Genomic DNA, 21,017 nt, shown 5'->3' with positions numbered 1-21,017 from the left:
ATCCCTTTATTTTGAGTCTGTGTGAGTCTTTGCATGTGAGATGGGTCTCCTGAATACAGCACACTGATGGGTCTTGATGTTTTATCCGGTTTGCCAGTCTGTGTCTTTTGATTGGGGCATTTAGTCCATTTACATTTAGGAATAATATTGTTATGTGTGAATTTGATACTGTCATTTTGATGCTAGTTGGCTGTTTTGTTCGTTAGTTGATGCAGATTCTTGATTGTGTTGATGTTCTTTACCATTTGGTATGTTTTTGGAGTGGCTGGTACTGGTTGTTCCTTTATATGTGTAGAGCCTCAAATATTCATTTGAAGGTGCATGAATATTGTGCATCCTAGACACTAATTTTGCAGTATATGTAAGAAGTATTTTCTCTTGTTTTTGTTATGTATACATATTTCAAGTTTGAAATTTTTATGTACTCAAATGTATTGGTATTCTATGGCTTCTGTGTTTTTCTTTTTTTCTTATTTTTTTTGCCTGTGACATAGCCTCAGGAGGTCCCGAGGACATGTGCCCGTCTTTTCTTTTTGAGGGTCTCACTCTATCACCCAGGCTGGAGTGCAGTAGCACAATTTTGGCTCATTGCCACCACCGCCTCCCAGCCTCAACTAATCCTCCCGCTTTAGCCTCCAGAGTACTTGGGACTACAGGTCAAGCTACCACGCATAGCTAATTTTTTGGTTTTTTTGTTTGTTTGTTTTGTTTTTTTCGTAGATAAGAGGTCTCACTGTGTTGCCCAAGGTGTTCTCAAACTCCTGGGTTCAGGTGATCCTCTTGCCTCGGCCTCCCAAAGTTGAGATTACAGGCCTGAGTCACTGTTCCTGGCCTGCTTTTTTTCTTTTGTCTTTTTAAGAAGAAATGCCCTGTGCTGGTGCTTGAAAGATTTTATTCCTTATTCTATTATTTGCAGCATAATGTATGATTGGAGTCAGTATTATTTCCAAAATGGGAACCACTTAGCCTCAACACTATTTGTGCCTCGTTTATCCTTCCTTGTTGGTTTGAAATGCTTGTTTTATGTGTATAAATTCTGCATACATAGATGTGTTTCATACTCTTCTGTTGTGGCAATACTATGTGGTTTCAGTTATAACAATTATAACTTCATAATATTTCCCTATCTTTATTGTAGAGTTCTTTTTCATTGTTCTTTCTCGTTAATGTTTTTCCTCTTTATTTAAATTAATTTCGTTTAATCTTGAGTATTTATTCCTGCACATTAGTTTTAGAATCGGTTTAAGTTCTCTTAAAAAAAAAAAAAAAAACCGCACTGGAATTTAATGATATGTTGAATTTGTCAATCAAAAAAACATAGTTTGTTGGCTGGTAGCTCATACCTATTATCCTAGGATTTTGAGAGGCTGAGGCAGGCAGATTGCTTGAGCTCAGGAGTTTGAGACCAGCCTGGGGCGATATGGGTGAAACCCTGTCTCTACAAAAAAACACAAAAATTAGCCAGGTGTAGTGGTGTGTGCATGTAGTCCAGGCTACTCAGGAGGAGGCTAAGGCAGGAGGATTGCTTGCCCAGGAGGTGGAAAGGTTGCAGTGAGCCAAGATCATACCATGGCACTCCAGCCTGGGCAGCAGAGCCAGACTTTGTCTTAAACAAAGAAAGAACATGGTTGGTCTATTTAGATTTCATTTTATGGCCTTTAGCAAGTTTTTTTTTTGTTTTTGTTTTTTTTTTTCCATAAAGTTCTTGAACATTTTGTAGGGATTAAATTTATTCTTTTATTTATTTTTACATATAGCTATTAGAGAGGATCTTTATGTTTTATTTCATATGTTTTCTAGTTAGTTACTACTAGCGTAACTTGTCATCCTGGTTTATACCTGCTACATGCCACCCATTTATACCCATTGTCCTGGCTTGGATAAGGAATTAAATCGTGTGGCCTTAGTTATTACCTAATTTAAAATTTAAATGATTAAATTTTATCATTTAGAGTTTCAGTTTCAACTAACAGAAAACCTCACCAATTGATTGTTAAATAAGAGGTATATTTATCTCATAACAGAAATCTTCATATAGGTGGTCCAGTGCTGGTGCAGTAGCTCCGTAATATATTCAGGAACCCTGCCTTGTCTTCCAGCACTACTATCTTTAGAATGTATCTTTCATCCTCAGTTGTAAGATGGTTTCTGTGCCTTCTGACATCTTTTCTATCTCTGAGACAGAAAGAAAGGAATAAAAATGAAGAGCAAAATGAGTTTCGGTTTTCTTTTCTGGAAAGAATGAGTTACTCGGCAGCATTTGCTTGCATTTGATTTACCAGCAAACTACCAGACACATGGCCATCTAGTTGCAGAGGCAGTTAAGGAGAAGCAAGTATTAAATGCATTATTTAATAACTAAAACTTTATCCTGTAGAAAGGCTTATGTTGTTCAAGGTTTTTGAACTGGAGCATGATGTAATAAAATGGATGGATTAGGAAGATTCATTTGGAAATGGTCTGGAGAATGAATTAGGCAAATGATTCTGAAGGCAAAGAAAGCCTAGCAGATTACTAAAGTGGAGAAGAGCACTGAAGTCCAATTAGAAGACTCATCTAATCAATTTGCTCAGCGTGTTGTGATAATGGTAATGGTTTGGGGCAGATTAGTAACCTTGAAAACAGAAAGGAATATTGGCTTACGCTAGTGACTGTCCATAAAGAGCTGGCTGATCATTAAATTTCCAGGATTGTTAAGCTGGCCAGTTTTCTTTCATTTGAAACAGTTAATATAGTTAAGGATATATAGTTAGGATAAGGAACATAGGTAAGGATACATTTAAGGAAATAGAATGTTTCAAACAGCTTAGAAAATTCTCTTGGCCAACTTTTTGATGAACTTGGTAAGGTAACAATGTAAGTCCGAGAGCCCAGGTATATTAACTCTCATGATAGTCATAGTAATGAATAGGGCAAAGAAAATATTAGCACTAGAAGCTAGAAAAAAAATGCCATTTCCCTGTCAAACATTAATTTTCTTCAGCTGAATGTGGTTTGGATGATGCTGGAACAAGAAGTCTAACTCCTAACTCTTCTGTTGTGATAGAGCAAGTTGCTTAGGGATTGAGTGGAGGGAACTCCCAACAGAACTTGAGTTGTGCCTTCTTCATATTGGCAGTATGTGGGCAATTGTTTGTTTGTTTGTTTGTAAATAAGTGTCTGAGGCAGGAAGGGACAGTCTTTTTGGCCTGTTACCACTTCAGCTGTTTCTACCAAAGCAAGCCAAAAATGAGCTGAAAGAACAAATTAGGAAAAAGAAGAGCTGTGCTACTGTTCTCTTGGTCCAGATCTTGATTTTGGCATGGCAAAACCTAGAAAAAACTTAACCTTCCCAACATTTGATATTTAATGTTAGGACTGCCTCTGACTCTAGCTGTGTTTAATATAACATTCTCTTTTATTTTACTGCTTCTTAGAATCATTAAATTTTACAGAAAAGGTAAAAAATATCCTATATTCCTACGTTAACATCAATTTGTATGACTTGTCAGAAACAAGGTAACTGGTCTTTAATAGTAATCTCCTGTAGACATCAATCCTTAGCAGTGATTTTTAAGTCTTTATGAGCTACTCTTTGCCCCATGATTACCAGTAATCTGAGGAAAACAAACCTTCTTTTTTCCTAGAGAAAGGGCCACGTACTCATTCTTTAAAGCATCAGGAGCCCAGCGTTGTGGCTCAGACCTGTAATCCCAGCACTTCAGGAGGCCAAGGCAGGATAATTGCTTGAGCCCAGGAGTTTGAGACTAGCCCGAGCAATATAGTGAGATCTTGTCTCTACAAAAAATTTAAAAATTGGCCAAGCATGGTACCACACACCTGTAGTCCCATCCTCTGGATAGGTTGAGGTGGGAGGATCGCTTGAGCCCGGTTAGGTGGAGGTTGTGTGGGTGATGGAGTGAGACCCTGTCTCAAAGGGGTTGGGGGTGGTGAGGAGCCCTTGATCCGGAAAAATGTAGGCTCATATTTCTAATAAAACCTTTTCAGCTCTGAAATATTGCTGCAACTCAACCCTGCGCAAAAAGAAAATAAAAATTTTTTTAAATTTCGGTTCATTGTTTTCAGCAAGTTTCATGAACACTTGACAATTAAAATTAGAGGGACTGGGTGCCGTGGCTCACTTGTAATCCCAGCACTTTGTGAGGCCTAGGCGGTCATATCATGAAGTCAGGAGAGAGAGACCATCCTGGCCAACATGGTGAAACCCCGTCTCCAGTAAGAATACAAAAAATTAGCCAGGCGTGGCGGCATGTTCCCGTAATCCCAGCTACTAGGGAGGCTGAGACAGGAGAATCGCTTGAACCTGGGAGGGAGAGGCTACAGTGAGCTGAGATTGCACATCTGTACTCTAGCCTGGGTGACAGAGTGAGATTGTCTCAAAAAGAAAACCAAAACACTAAAGTAGTCAACTAAGAAGATTGCATGGATTTGAAAAGTAATAATGGGAGTTAGTGAACATTTGAACATTATGGAAAATCTAATTAATAAGGAGCTAAAACCGAAAATATGCAATCAGAATTCGGATGAGAGATTTTCGTTTTAATTCTGCAACCATTTCTTAGTTCAGCATCTGTTACACATCTGTTGCGTCAGGCATTGTAATATCTACAGAAGATGCAGTGGTGAGCAAGAGACATGTGATCCTACACTTGGTGTTGAAATTAAGACTGAAAAATGATCAGAGGAAAGACATAGATACATTTAGGAGATGTAGTCTGTACATAAGTGAAATTCCAGAAAGAGGACATTGTAGGAGATTTGTTAGGGTGGTGGGAAAAATTATAGAGAAAGATGCAAACCTTCTTGGAAGGCCAGGAAGTTTTGCAAAAGACTTATGAGAGGGTTGTGGCTGAAGGCAGCTAAATCCTCTTACACTGGGGCCAGGGCAAAGAGCAAGTTACAAGGGAGTGCAAAGGAATTTATCTAAATAAGTTTGTTTACCTGTCTCCCCCTCTCAGACCCGACCTTTGATCATCTGTGTGCAGAACTGCTCTCTACTTGGGGGGTCAGCAATGTTAATTACTCACTAATGGTGTTTACTCAAGACCTGTGTCATTAAATCTGTACTAAATAAATGCCGAGCCTCTCTGGCTTACTGGGCTGCATAGCTGCACTCCTCCTTAGGAGGTGCCAAAGCTGCGTAAGCCCCCAGCTGTGCTCTCTCAGGCAAAAACCTGTATCAGCATAATTTTTCATCCGTCGCTCGACCAGAGTCTGCCGGTCAGACTTGACAGTTGCTGCCCCCATGTGAGGACACTACAATGGATCATGGATAATGGCGGAACCCTCAAAAATGAATGTGAAGAGACTGCGCAGTCGGTAAGTCATTGGTGCTCACTCAGGATTTCCAAGTTCTAGGGAATTTTTCAGGCTAGGATTTCATCATGGGACAACAGTTAGCACAACAGAAACGATATATAAAAATATTGAAACATCTGCTTAAAGCTAGTGAGCCTCAGTTTCGCAGATTCAATTAAGGGATCTAATGCAAACTGTTGTTTTCCATAACCCATGGTTCCCGGCAAAAGGCACGCTAGACTTAGAGCTCTGGGAACAAGTGGGGAGAAATCTTAAGCAACATCATGCACAAGGGCAACAGATCCTAGTAACATCTCTAATGTTATGGGCCTTAGTTAAGGCTGCGTTGGCCCTGCTATACACAGAAGACCCTGAAAAGGGAAGGGAGGAAGAACTATTACCTACCTTCCCACCTCCTTTTCCCTCAGCCCCCTCCCCCAGTAAATTGGAAAAGAAGAACAGGGAATATGCTACAGCTATAGGACCCTGTCTTAGGCAAGCGGCATTAGAAGGGGAGCTCTTGGCCTGCCTGGTAATGCAAGATTGTCCAGGCAGTCCGCACATGAATCCATTTTTTTTTGAGGCTTATAAAGAGATAAGAAAAAGCTTTAGAGAGAATGGAGCTGCTAACTCATTTATGAAAGGATTAGTTGAGGCCATAGCAAGACAACTTCTTATGACCTCTTTCTAATAATGGCCACTATTATTCCTCACCTACCCCTGATGTGCCTCTCTCAAAATCTTATTTAGGCAGAAATTACAGCAAGCCCATGAATTAGTTGAGGAGCAATTAAAAGCCGGCCATATAGAACCATCAAATAGCCCTTGGAATTTGCCCATTTTCATCATTCCCAAAAAGTCTGCCAAATGGAGACTTTTGCATGACTTACGGGCTTTTAATGCTAATTTGGAGCCAATGGGGCCTCTTCAGCAGGGGCTCCCTTCCTCTGTGGCAATTCCTCAGAATTGCCCTATCATTGTTAATGACTTAAGACTACTTGTATACTATTCCCCTTACAAAACAGGCCAGTGAAAAATTTGTGTTTACAATACCAGCTATTAATACAAGGCCAGCTTGCCAATTTCATTGGAAAGTGCTTCCTCAAAGAATGCCAAACAGTCCTACCATGTGTCAGTATCATATAAAATCAGGCTTTGCTCCCCAGTAAAAAATAATTTCCTCATTGCAAGATCATTCATTTTATGAATGATATTTTATTGGCAGCCCCAATGGAGCCAGTACTTTTAAGTTTCTGTGCCTCTGTCCAAAGGAATACACAGAAGGTTTAATCATAGCACCTAAAAAAGTACAAATGTCCTCTCTTTAGAAGCATCTTAAATACATACTAACTTCTCAATCAGTAAGGCCTCAAAGGGTTAAATTAAATGCTAGCAACTTACATACCTTAAATGATTATCAAAAATTACTGAGTGATATTAACTGGCTTTGACCCACCTTGGGCATAACTGTTGATAAGTTGCAAAACCTGTTTTCGGTCTTAAAAGGCAGTGCTGCCCTGGATTCTCCCAGGTATTTAACCCCTGCAGCAAAAAGGAAAATTGAGGAAATAGAGCTAGCTATGTCTTAAAGGCAACTAGATCACATAGACCTGGGATATTTCCTATTAATCATTCCCCAACAGGATTAATAGGACAAATAGCCCCAGGACTGCACCTCCTAGAATGGGTTTTTTGCTCACATACCAGGACTAAAACACTATCTCCCTATATCCAGCTAGTTAGTAAAGTTATCTATATGGGCTGCAGATGATGCAGTCAGTTGCTAGGTTATGACCCTGATGTCATAAGAATTCCTTTGAGTAAAAAGCAATTCGAAGCAATATTGCCCTTATCTCTAGGCCTTCAGATAGCACTCTAGTTATGCAGGCCATTTAGAACATATACTTCCTGTTGACAAACTGCTTTGGTTTTTATCTTGCACTCCTCTTACTATGCCTACAAAAGTAGTTCGCTCCCCCATACCTAACACTCACTTTAACTTACTGATGGCTCTGATAAGAATGCAAAAGTGGCTGTCGGGTGGAAGCCGCATAATTTCCTCACGCAATCTGGCTTTACTAGCACTCAGAGAGCTGAGGCTGGAGCTGTAATATTGGCCTTAGAAACTTCTGCTCAGCACATCAATGTTGTTAGTGACTCTGCTTACTCTATTTATTGCAGAACCTTGAGACAGTCCTCAACTCTCGAGCCCACACTGTGTGCCTTTTTTCTTGGACTTCAGCAATTGCTGGATCAACGTACATACCCTGTTTTTATCTCACATATTCGAGCCCACAGGTCACTGCCTGGCCCACTGGCTTATGGCAACGATCAAGCAGATTTACAAGTTATGACATCACTGCTTGACCAAGCCACCCAGTGGCATCAACTTTTTTCACCAAAAGTGGAGAAACTTACACAATTTCAGCTTAACCCAATGACTAGCCAGATTATCCTACAGTGCCCAGATTGCCAACTCACAGCATGTCTCCTCCTTCTACAGATTTTAACCCTAGAGGACTAGAACCTAATCGGTTATGGCAAACAGTTGTTACACACGTCCCTGAATTTGAAAACTAAGACATGTACATGTATCTGTTGATACCAGGCCTCATCTAATTAGCACACATGTGCTGCCTGGAGAGTCTACCCGGTAATGTTATTAAACATCTTCTTTTAACTTTTGCTTATATAGGGCAGCCCACAAAAATTAAAACTTATGGTCCACCTTATGCTAGCTCACAATTTCAACAATTTTGTCACACATGGAACGTCCAACATTCCATAGGCATCCCATATAACCCCAAGGATAGGCCATAGTAAAACATGCCCATTGTACCCTTAAAAATATGCTCAGAAAACAAAAAAGGGGGAGTATGAGTAAGGACCCTGCAACACTAATAGGACAAGGCTTATTTACCCTTAATTTTTAGATGATAAATTTCAATCAGCTGCAGAAAAACACTTTACTAAAACCTCTCAAGATGTAACACCCACAGTTTTATGGAAGGATGGAAATAGCAATGCATGGTGTGGTCTAAATGATCTGCTAACATGGGGAAGAGCATATGCTTGTGGTCATACCCCCTCAGGTCCTCTTTAGATTCCAGCATAACGCATCAAACCATACCATGGCGTGGTTGGGACCCAGCCCAGTACCAGAGATGAAGAAAATGAACCTGCAGGATCTACAGCCCCAGATGATGCAACTTCCTTCGAAGACACAAGATCTGGACCTTACCTGGGGGATGCTGAAGAAGGCAGCTTACGAGGCTGAGCAAATCCTGCTCCAGATGCAGAAACCATTCACTCCAGATAATTTCTTCCTTGCTATGCCCTCTATTGTACAATACAACTCACATAGGGTATTTATCCTTTTTATACTCTTGCTTTTTCTGCAGCCTGTACCTGCTATACTCTTTTGGGCCCATCTCTTAGATCCACCTTTCTTTCACCCTTTACCTGGGCACACACCCCCTTCCCAGCCTCTAATAGTATAACTGCTTGGCTAGGAGGGATTGACTTACCCTCAGTGGGATCCCTCGTTAATGACACATTGGACTAAGGTGCCAGGTAACACAATATATCACTCTGCTGTTCTCCCACTGTGTATAAGTTATAAAAGGAAATGCCTTAACATTCTTGGTCGCTGATAGCCTCAAACTGCGCAGCGCAAACAATGCCACTTTCTCCAACATTCATCCCTGTGCTAAAGAACCAAGCTGGGAAAGTAATGGATTCCACTTTGGTTGGGGGGTCTGTCACCAGGGACAAGCCCATAGCCTCCACTAATATCCTTCACTGATAGGCAATTATAACATCTTAGACTAGAGCCTCCATGGTCATTTGCAGGGCAGTCATAATGATGTCCACGTATATCATGGCATCAATAACAGTTTCATAGCCACATCCCATTCCCCTATGGTTTGGGCCAATGGGATATCCCAGACCCCAAGTAGAGTCCATGCCACCCCAGTATACTTAATGGCGGCTGGAACATCTTAGCACCCTCTTAACACCTGGCATGGGACATAATATAATTCCCATAACAATTATACTATGACCTTTATTTATAATCACACAGTCCAATACCTAGTTTGTACTACCCATCCATATGTTTTCCTTATGGGAACCGATATTTCCATGACACCCCAAAACTCCGCGTTTGTTACCCAAGTCCAAGGACAGGCTTGGTTTGCCTCATGCATCCTAATTACAGTATATCTGATTTAAATATTATTGGTGTCATGGTTTTAAGGAGATAATCTGAAGCATTACTACCAGTCAGTTTGATACACAATTGGCAAGGTTCCTCTGCTCTTGCCACCTTAGAATGTGCCCTGTCCCAGGTCAGATACAAAAGATTCATAGTTACTCTTATAGCCTTTATAGTCTCAGCCATAGTCATCCTAGCAACTGCTAGTGTGGCTGTAGCATCTATTAGTGAATCAGTGCAAACAGCTACTTTTGTAGATAACTTGGCCAGAAATGTGTTTAATGAACTCCTTCCTCTTACAGCAAGGTATAGATCAAAAGATTCTTGCACGTTTGCAAGCTCTTGAGGCTGCCTTGGAATATGTAGGGGAACGACAAGAGGCACTGGCATTCCACCAGCAATTGTGACGGGGAGCATAAGCATATCTGTGTCACCTCTCTACCTTGGAATCAATCAATACATAGTTGGGATGAAATGAAACAACACCTCTGGGGAATCTTACATGATAGTTTTACAGCAGACATAAAACAACTTAAAACTGAAATTCTAGAATACCTAAACGCCAGATCTACATCCCCAACAAACTACGCAAGAACATCTCTCTTGGATTGACCGCCACTCCTCGGGGTCACTCTTTGATTGGAAAAGCATGTTACTGATTATACTCATGTTTGTCTTATGTTATTTACTAATTCTAGGATGCAAAACTGGAACATGACTTATAACTGCTGCGCCTGACAAACTTACTGCTGCACACATCTGTACTCTTCAATCAACAAAACCTGATGCAAAAAAAAAAAAACAGAAAAGGAGGAGATGTAGGAGATTGGTCAGGATGGTGGGAAAAATTATAGAGAAAGATGCAAACCTTCTTGGAAGGCCAGAAGGTTTTGCAAGAGCCTCAGGAGAGGGTTGTGTCTGAAGGTGGCTAAATTGTGTTATCTTGGGGCTAGGGCAAAGAGCAAGTTACAAGGGAGTGCAAAGGAATTTATCTAAATAACTTTGTTTACCTATTTCCTGCGCGGACAGTTCTACTGGGATTGGGGGGGGGGTCCGGCAATGTTAATTACCCAGTAATGGTGTTTACTCAAGACCTTTGTTATTAAATCTGTACTAAATAAATGAGGAGCTTCTCTGGCTTGTTGGGGCTGCATGGTCACACTCCCTTTTGAGCAGTGTCCAAGCTGTGTAAGCCCCCCAGCTGCGCTCTCTCAGGCAAAAACCTGTGTCAGCGTAATTTTTGATCCGTTGCTCGACCAGAGTATCAGACTCAACAGACATCACTTAAATACTGAGGATTTTAAATTCCGTAGTTATGATGGGGCGCCTTATAGTGATCTAGGCGGAAAACAGTTTATACAAAGAAATGGTCTAGCCTTAGATAGTAAAACAACATATTCTTGAAAGTTGGATGGGTAAAAGGTTGTGATTTATTGTAACCAATTACATTCATTTGAAGTAGAATCCTAAGGTGAGTGTTCGGACAGCATTTATTCTCAGACATGCATGGGCTTAGAAGATATTTCACTAATACATATTATTCCAAAACATTAAAATGAAGAACTTAAGAAATGGAGAAAGAATTTTTTTTTTTTTTTTTTAAATGAGATGGAGTCTTGCTCTGTCGCCCAGGCGTGCAGTGGTGCGATCTTGGCTCACTGCAACCTCCAGCTCCCAGGTTCAAGTGATTGTCCTGCCTCAGCCTCTCCAGTAGCTGGGACTACAGTTGTGTGCCACCGTGCCCCACTAATTTTTTTGTATTTTTAGTAGAGATGGGGTTTCACTGTGTTAGATGGTCTCTGTCTCCTGACCTCATGATCTGCCCACCTCGGCTTCCCAAAGTGCTGGGATTATAGACTTGAGCCACGTGCCCAGCCTGAAGAAGTTATTACATAAGATGTTGTCAGTGAACAATGAAACCACTTAAACATAGACTAAAAGCTAAATAATGTTTTTATAAAATTTCAAAAAAAGTCACTTAAAATTACTAGAAAGTTAATTTTGATCTAAAATATGTAATCAAAAATTGGAATGTGGCCAAGGATTAAAGACTAAATGTTTCAGCTTATACATTGGAACTTAGTAGTTTCAAATTTCTTTTAAAATTGAAAATTACCGTTAGTGGAATAGAAATAGAATGAATTTCTTCTAAATTATTGAGGGAACGTGTGGGATAAAACCCCCTAAAGTGCCAAAGGAAATGACAAGAATGCCCAAAAAGAACAGAAATTGTAAAATTCCATGAAAACAGTTATGATGAAATTCAGATCAAGTCAGCAAATGATTTACTGAATGTTCAAGCATGACTTTATGCACTGTGAATAGAATACTGAAGAAAACAAAAGTTCCTGGTCTCACAGAGTTTTAACTTCAAGGGGTAGGGAGAGAGAAAACGCAAAAATACGTGCATATTATGTTTGTTTTCAACAAGTACTGTGGTGAAGAATATCAGGAAATGGGAATAGAAGCACTCTTACAGGGAATGAGGAGCTAGCTGCAGCTTTCAGTAAGGCAGTTGGGAAGATCTCATTGAAAAGGTGATACTTGAGCACAACACTTTAAAAAGATGAGGGAACAAACCATGTCCTGGATTGAGAGCATGATAGACAGAAGGAATAACACCTGCAAAAGCTATACCTGTATAGCTTCTTTGAGGAGTGGAAAGGATGCTTGGGGTTGGAGTGAAGAAGGATAGGAAGAAGTGTGTTGTGGTTTGGGAGTAGAAGGTAGGTGGAACATGTTACAAACTCTCCGAGGCCATTGTAAGTATTGGGTTTTTTCCTTGAGTCTAATGAAGAGTTTTGAGTTGAGGCATGGCAGATTCAATCTAGTTTTATGTTGTGATTAGAGAGAGGGTAGAATGGCAAGGACTGAAACACCAAGACCATTAGGTAATTGTAGTAATCAAAGCAAAAGATGGCAGTAGGTTAGACTAGGGTGATAGCAATTGCACTTTAGGTATCTGAAATGTCACAGTGCTGTAAGAAACTATGTTGTTAAAAGGTAAACAGTAGTTCTCCCTTATCTGAGGCTTGGCTTTGCAATTTCAGTGGTCAACTGTGGTTTGAAAATGTTGAATAGAAAATTCCAGAAATAAACAATGAACATGTTTTAAATTGTGTCACATTCTGAGTAGCATTATGAAATTTCATGCGGTCCAGCTGCAGCTTACTGGGGCTGTGAATCATTACTTTGTCCAGAGTATATCCACACTTTATATGCCACCTACCTGTTAGTCACTTAATAGCTGTCTTGGATATCAGATTGACCATCACTTTATTGCAGTGCTTGTGTTTAAATAACCCTCATTTTACTTAATAATGGTCCTAAAGTGCCAGTATGGTGATACTGGCAATATGGATAGGCCAAAGAGAGGCTGTAAAATGCTTCCTTTAAGTGAAAAGGTGAAAGTTTTTGATTAAGGAACGAAAAAAATTGTATGCTGAAGTGGCTAAGTTCTACAGTATAGTAAGATATTTTGATAGATCACATTCATGTAAGTTTTATTGCACTATATTGTTAAAACTTTTTTTTTAAATTTAGAATATGGAATGCCTAACGAATATGCATGTCATCCTTGTACAGGGACCATGCTAATTACCATATCATTCTAATTTTAGTATATGTGCTGCTGAAAGGAGCACTGTTCTGTTCTATTGTTGATCTCTTACTGTTCCTAATTTAGAAGTTAAACTTACATGTAAATATAGGGAAAAAACTTTGCATATATAGGGTTCAGTACTAGCACTGTTTGAAGGCATCCACTGGATGCCTTGGATAAGGGTAGACTGCTGCAGTTAATGGTAAGTAAACGCAGATAAGTTGTAAAAGATGTAAAATTAGGCTGTGTAATCACAAATGGAAAAAAAATATCTTTATTAATAGAAAAAGGTAATAAGCATGTATACTTTAGGAAGATTTTAGAATTTTCTTGTTCTACATTTTCTAAATTGCTTTTTACTAAATTCCTTTTGTTCAAAATATTTTTCCTACACAGAACAAAGAGGTGAAGAAAAAGGCTTTAGAGTCAAAGAAAGTATCTGCATCTACCTTAAAGTAAGTGACTTTATGATTTCATGTGTGAGAATGAATGTATATTTGACTTTAAGAAATTTTAATATTTAAAACTGCATTTTAAATATATTTTATCACCATAACCACACTTTAAGTGGAACATCACTCCAGTTGAATTATTTTAAATGTTTTTAGATGTAAATATTACATTTTTAGGGTTTTGTAGAACTTAGAATTCCTAAGTTGCTGCTAAATTTTTTCTTCTTTTAAATAGAAGAGATACAGATGCTTCAAAAGCTGTTGAAATTGTTACTTCAGCTTCTGCTGGTAAGTTACTACTTTTAATATTCTTTCAAATGAGTGTGTCTTGTCAGTTTAGTAGAAACTTAGATGATGATGCTTGGAAGGCACTGTTGTATTTTAATGAAAGAGATCCCAATTACGTTCTTTAATTGGGATCTTGGTCCCTGTATTAAGCAGGTGGTTAAAATTTAGTGCGGTATAATTACAGAATCTCTTCTGGAGTAAATATAACAAAACTATGAGATAATATATGTGAAATGTCTATCATAGTTCCACAGTTAATAGCTGTTTTTTACGTGTTTAGGTTAGTTATGCAATACCTCCCTCCATCCCCTCCCGATAAACTCACAAGACAAAACATAAGAAAGGTATGTTAAGATTGCTTATCTGGTCCCTTTGATTTTGAAGGTTAATTGAGAGCCAAAAAGCAAACAAAAAAGACTAACCAGAAATAGACGTTATCACACTCATGTGCTAAAAGCTGTTTCTTTATACTCACGAAAATACTTGAAGCCATCATTGTGAATCTAGTTAAACAAATTTTGCATACAGTTTTAATAATTCTGGTTCTCTTTTTTCTTAGTCCATTTAGGATTAGAAAGGTGGAAGAAGTTGCTGCCAAAACATACACTCCTGAGACTAGTACTAGTGAGAATAAACAGCTTGATAGTGAAAGACAAGAAAGAAAAGCTAAAATAAGGCAGACACAAAACTCTGTTTAGCAACTTACATTGTGTTTTGTATGTTCTATTTGGGGAGGGCAAAAATATAGTGTGTTTTGGTTTTCTATCCAGAGTAAGGTAAGAATTTAGGCACTAAGTTTTACTAGTGATGGGAATGTTGGATTGTATGGAATATCTCATTGCCGCATAATGTTTAGTTGTGTAGAGTACTGAAATATTGAAGGTTAGCGGAGATACTGTGGATGGCTTCTGGAAGGCAGTACATTTTTATTAAGATTTTAAATTAGGTGATATTATATGAAGAGATAAAATGTGGAGGCAGAAAATTGCTTCATGTGGGGGACACATAACGAAGGTAACAAAGTTGAATTACTCTGTTGAAGGCCTTGAAGGGTCATGCTGAGAAGTTTTCAAATTTGACCTCATTAGTATCATTTTTCAAAATGTGTCATGATAAAGAGTAATTTCTGAAAGATGTTTTGGGTAAGAAAGTTTGCGATATGTGTACAGCCGTTTATTTTCTTTTGAAATAGTAATTCACAGAACACTTCCATTTTATGAAGTCCTTCAGGAAAGAAACCTGTTTAGCTTTATTTTGTCCACTGTTTCCTAAGCTAGGCAAAAGTGCACTCCAGTTTTTCTGTATGAGAGTTAGTTGGTACAGACTCTGGGAAATTACAGTAGAGAATATGGAGCCACTCACTGATTGTTTAGGATTCTTACATAGATTGGATAAATTGGAGAGACTTAAAAATCCCATTGAGAAAACACAATTGGGCTTTACTTTGGAATGATTAGGACCTGATGTGAAAGAGGTTAATTTAAATGATGTGTGGGGGGGTAGGTAACATTTGCATTTTGTTATGTGGAATTTTTCAGTAAATGAGTTCAAAAAAATTTTTAAGCAGTTAAACAATTTCAAAGTTTCAGTCTTGATAGGTTTTACTGAATGTGATGATATTATTGATTACAACTGGAAAACTGAGACACAGTGGTGCCTTTGAATTTGGGGTTAGGACCTTAGATTTCAACATTACCAAATTTCAGTTGTCACAGGTATCAGCCGGAGATACTCTTTAGTTTGCCAATCATAATAGCATTGAAAGTGAGATATTTGGGAAGCGTCAAAAATTTAAGGTGTAAATTTTGGAAAGCTAGTACCTCCTTCTAATATAAAAGTAGAAAGAAAACCTGTAAATAGGAGTGAGAAAGTGACAGATGAGAAAGAAGGGTACATGATAATTTTTTGAGATCCACTCAGATTAAAGAGTGACAGGAAAGATGAATTAGGGCAGTTTTAAGGATAATTTTGATTATAGGCGCAGGGAGGAAGCAAGAGCAATTTGATCATAAATGGAAACATTTAGAGTTCTTACCCAGTACTAATTAAAAAGAAAAATAGTAATTATTGAGTACCTATTTCATGACCATGATAGAGGGCACTTTGTAGAGGCTTAGGATGTGTTAGTGGACCAGATAGGCATTCCTGTTCCCAGACACTACATTTTTAACTTGAGGTGACAAACATTAAACATAAAATAAACATTAAATAATATGTGTTTTAGAAAATGAGAAATTCTGTGACACAAAGCAAAAGCAGAACCAGCGAAAAGGTAATGCAGGATTAGTTTGATTGAGAGTTAGAATTTTGTACAAAATAAGGTGTAAAAATTACTTCCTAAGTAGGCCTACCAACACAATCTGTACCAGAAGAGAGAAAACAATGAAAAGGAGCCTAACATTTGAGGGTATGATATTTTTGCTTGACACGTAGTATATTTATGTTACTTTGTTTAACCTTTCAAACCGTCCTTTGGGTTAACAGTTAATATTGTTTGGCCACGGTTTGGTGGCTTATGCCTGTAACCCCATCACTTTGGGAGGCCAAGGTGGGTGAATCACCTGAGGTCAGGAGTTTGAGGTCAACCTGGCCAACATGGTGAAACCCTGTCTCTACTAAAAATACAAAAATTAGCCAGGTGTGGTGTCGGGCGTCTGTAATCCCAGCTACTCGGTGGTTGAGGCAGGAGAACCTGGGAGGTGGAGGTTGCAGTGAGCCAACATTGTGCCACTTCACTCCAGCCTGGGTGACAAGAGCGAGACTCCATCTCAAAAAATATATATTGTTCTTATTTTCTAGAAGAGGTAGATTCCGAAAGCTTAAATGAGTCACTCAGGGCCACATGGAAGAGTTAGAATTTGAGCTCAGAACTTTTTGATTCCAAAGCTTTGTGCATATACTAAATTACCTCCCTCAAGAATGAAAATTTCTTGATCTCCTGGATCACTGTTTTTCTTTTCTCCTGCCTTTCTAGTTTTCTTAACAATCAGTCTGTTCCTCTTCTCACATCATGCTTTTCCTCTTGGGTGGTTTCTTCTTTTTTCTGTTTTTGAGATGGAGTTTCACTCTGTTGCCTAGGCTGGAGTACAGTGGCATGATCTTGGCTCACTGCAACCCCTGCCTCCCAGGTTCAAGTGATTCTCCTGCCTCAGCCTCTTGAGTAGCTAGAATTGCAGGTATGCAACACTATGCCTGGCTAATTTTTGGGGTTTTTTTAGTAGACATGGGATTCCAACATGTTGGCCAGGCTGGTCTCGAACTCCTGACCTTAAGTGATCTGACCACCTCGGCCTCCCGAAGTGCTGGAATTATAGGTGTGAGCCATTGCGCCTGGCCCTCTCCTGGATGATATCTTTTCCTCTTTGTCTTTAAGGACATTTCCCATACATACATAAACTCTTCTATCCCCTTGCGTATACTCTTCTCATTTTCTCATATTATTTAACAGTTAGCACTAATCATCCTGTAGGGTAATTCTTAACCGTGTCTTCTCTTTTCTTCTGTCTGACATAATTCAGATTTAAATAACATCCTTCTTCTTTTCAGCCAGTCAGTGGCGGATCCATATTAGTTTTCCCTTGAATCTGCTTCAACTCTCAGATTCTTTATACATAGCTCCATCATGCCTGCAACTCCTTTTCATTCAGACCCATCCTCTCACATTTGAACTTTTGAAGATAGCCTCCTGACTGCTTTATTATATGCATTGTTGCCCAGAGGTCTTTTCAAAGCAGATCTGATCATTCTCCTTCTAGCAATCATGGAAAAAAGTCCAAATTCTTCGGCTTTTCATAAATTATTCTGGGCCCTTTGACTACAGATTATTTTTTGAACCCCTTGACAGTCAACTGTGTATTATTTTTCAGCCACTCAGAACAGTTTATTTTCCATGTTACTTTATTCCTTGGTTGTTTATTTTTGCTGCCTATTTGCGTGGAATTGATGTCTGACTTCACATAACTTCATTTAGTAAGAACTTAATAGGTCCCAGAGAAGGTACTCAAGATAAAAAGTCAGTTAAGACTTTTTTTGGGGAGAGTTGGGGGACAGATTCCAGTTTATCCTGTAAGGCTCATCTCTGATGAAACTTCCTTGATCGAATGATTTTTCTGTAAGATTTTATGGCTTTTCTCTTTTTTAGAAATAATATGTACCCTTTTCTTTTTGCCTTTTTAATTCCCAGCTGAAAATGACTTTCTTTTAAATCTAATTATAAAGGTAATAAATGTTTATTGTCAAAAGTTTAAAATATTTCAGAAACTGTTTAAAGAAAGTGATTCGCACCATCCAGAGATCCCCTCTTGGTTTGCTTAAGACAGTTATTTCCCCAATAAAAGCACTGTGCTCATCTTTGGGAACTCCCACATGTGAATTCCACCAAATCTTTAAGGAAACAATATCAATTTCAGCTATAATATGGCATTCAGGGGAAGGGATAGCTTCCTATAAAAGAGGGAATGAGAAAGGGTGGGGAAATAGGCTAATACATCAAATACTGACAAAGACATTACACACTTATCAGAATGGATAAAATAAAAAATAATGATAGCACCAAATGCCGAGGAGTATGCAGAGAAACTCATACATTGCGTGCGAGAGCAATTGTGAAATAGTGCAGCCATTCTGGAAAAGAGTATGGCAATTTTAACTTAACAGAAACTAAACATGTGCTTACCGTGTTACTTATCACTTACACTCTTACCCACTTATCACAGATAAATGAAAATTTAGGCTCATACAAAGACCTATCCACGAATATTTATGGGTACTTTGTTTATAAAAGCCCCAAACTGGAAACAAACTAAATGTTCTTCAATGGATGAATGGCTATTTTTAAAAGATTTATGTTATACAATATCATGTATATCACATTGAAATGAAATTACAGAGAGAACAGATTAGTGATTGTAAGGGTTGGTGGGAGGGAGGTGGCTAGTACTATAAATGGGTTTTAGAAGAGATATGAAGGAACTGTTCTGTATCTTGGCTGGTGGCAGTCACACTAATCTACACCTGTGATAAAATTTTGCAGAGCTAAGTACACATTGCATTCAGTGCGAATAAAATCTGTTTGTGTCAGTTTTCTGTCTGATAGTGTACTACAGTTATACAAAGTGTCAATCATTGGAGGGAAACTGGGTGAAGGGTATAGGGGGTCTCTCCCTCATATTTCATGCAACTCTATGTGAATTTACAATTATCTCAAAAGTAAAAGAAATATTTTTAAAATGCTGACAGCCTTCGTCGTGGATTAAAGCTAGAGAACAATTGTATTTAGAAATATTAATGTTAAATTTTAGTGTAAAATTTTAACATAGTGTCTGCGAGTACTTTATATGAGTAATGGTCTATGCACAAGAGAGTATTATATTGGAAATATAAAGATGGTTCAAAATGAAGAAATCTGTTAATTTAATTCTACCATATTAGAAAAGACGTATGATCTTTTCCATAAATACTGAAAAGGATATTAAGTTCAACATCCATTTCTAGCATTTAAAAAAAGAGTTCTTAGTGTGGGCCATATAATGAGACCCAGTCTGTATCAGAAATTAAGAAATTATGTGGGCATGTTGGCACATGCCTGTAGTCCCAGCTACTCGAAAGGCTGAGGTGGGAGGATTGCTTGAGCCCAAGAGGTTGAGGCTTCATTGAGCTGTGATTGTGCGTCTGTATCGCAACCTGTGCAATGGAGTGAGACCCTGTCTCAAAACAAACAAACAAAAAAATTAGCTCCTTAAATATGTGTATTTGTTTATACCCTTATTTATGTACACATACATACACAAGTGCACATAAGTTAAAAGCCAGCGTATGCTTAATAATGCATTAGATGTGTTCCCATTAAGGTTGGGAACTAAGAATATGCATCAACACGTCTATGAGTTAAAATAAATGTTTTGTAAAACTAATAACCATTAACCAGTACAATGTAATTAACAGAGGCATGGAAATTGGAAAGTAGGATGGATACACCATTATTTGCAAATATGATAGCATCATGGAAAACCCAAGAGAATCAATTATAAAATGCTATTTTATTATAATTACCCATTTAATTCTCTAATATGTAAAGTTTAATTGCCTTATTTATGAAGAAGAGCTCCTTAGGTAATCTAATATTAAATAGTCCATTTACAATAATAAAAATGGTAGACGCTAAAAAAAGATAACTAAAATATTAAAAGGCATAAAATGAGTCTTAAATGAAAAAAATGACATTCTTGGATAGAAAGCCTCACCCTTATAAAATGCCTTTTCTTCTTTTCTTCTTCTTTACTGCTGCTGCTGCTTCTCCTCCTCCTCCTCATCCTCCTCCGCCTCTGCCTCATCGCACCCCTCCCCCTCCCCCACCTCCACCCCCACCTGACCCCACCCCTACCCCAGGCTGGAGTTCAGTTCCACAGTGGGGTTCACTGCATCCACTACCTCCCAGGTTCAAGTGATTCTTCCACCTTGTCCTCCTGGCCAGAGCCACCTCATCCAGCTAAACCTCTTTTTTTCTTTATATATGAAGCATAAAGAATAATAGCAAAAAAAATTTTTTTTAATTAACGTAGGCTGATAGTTTATATAAGAAATTAACATAAAAGAATAGGCAAGACAATTCTTTAAAGGAAACAATGAAAACAGACTATCCATAATAAATATTAAAATATATTACAAAGTTAAAAGATTTAGAATAGTTTCATATAGTTACGTAGACAAAAAGTAGGACAGAAGAGAGTCCAGAGATGTTTCCCAAAACATATGGGACATCAGTAAATTTTTTTTTTACTCTTATCTTTTTTACCCGTGTTCCCCTGCAGTGTATGCCAAGAAAAATTTTACGTTAATATTTCGTATTAGTGGGGAAAAGATTCATTATGCATTACATTAACTAGCTACTTTTTTTACTCATGCTTGTAATCCCAGCACTTTGGGAGGCCAAGGTGAGTGGATCACTTGAGGCCAGGAATTTGAGACCAGCCTGGCCAACATGCTAAAATCCTGTCTCTACTAAAAATACAAATATTAGATGGGAGTAGTGGTGCACTCCTCTAGACCCAGCTGCTCGGAGCCTGAGGCATGAGAATCGCCTGAACCAGCAAGGCGGAGGTTGTAGTAAGCTGAGATCATGCCACTGCACTCCATCCTGGGCAACAGAGCAGGACTCTGTCTC

General features: G+C 38.5%; 1 protein-coding gene and 1 non-coding gene across 7 annotated transcripts in view; one reads left to right on the top strand and one right to left on the bottom strand.

Annotated features, from left to right (window-relative positions):
• ZNF638 (zinc finger protein 638) overlaps positions 1-21,017 on the top strand; it is a 159,171-nt gene that overhangs the window by 103,794 nt on the left and 34,360 nt on the right. For all 6 annotated transcript variants that reach the window (XM_017521991.2, XM_037736138.1, XM_017521994.2 and 3 more), the window contains exons 9-10: positions 13,512-13,570; positions 13,803-13,855. In XM_017521991.2, coding sequence (XP_017377480.2) covers positions 13,512-13,570; positions 13,803-13,855 — 112 coding nt within the window. The remainder of the gene's footprint in view (positions 1-13,511; positions 13,571-13,802; positions 13,856-21,017) is intronic.
• LOC119470150 lies at positions 13,055-13,158 on the bottom strand. The gene has a single exon (XR_005199026.1). It is a non-coding gene; the product is annotated as a U6 spliceosomal RNA (small nuclear RNA).

Source organism: Cebus imitator, unplaced genomic scaffold (assembly GCF_001604975.1).
Source record: "Cebus imitator isolate Cc_AM_T3 unplaced genomic scaffold, Cebus_imitator-1.0 Scaffold23, whole genome shotgun sequence".
NCBI classification, from domain to species: Eukaryota; Metazoa; Chordata; class Mammalia; order Primates; family Cebidae; genus Cebus; species Cebus imitator.
This window is presented reverse-complemented; position numbering and strand designations above follow the sequence as displayed.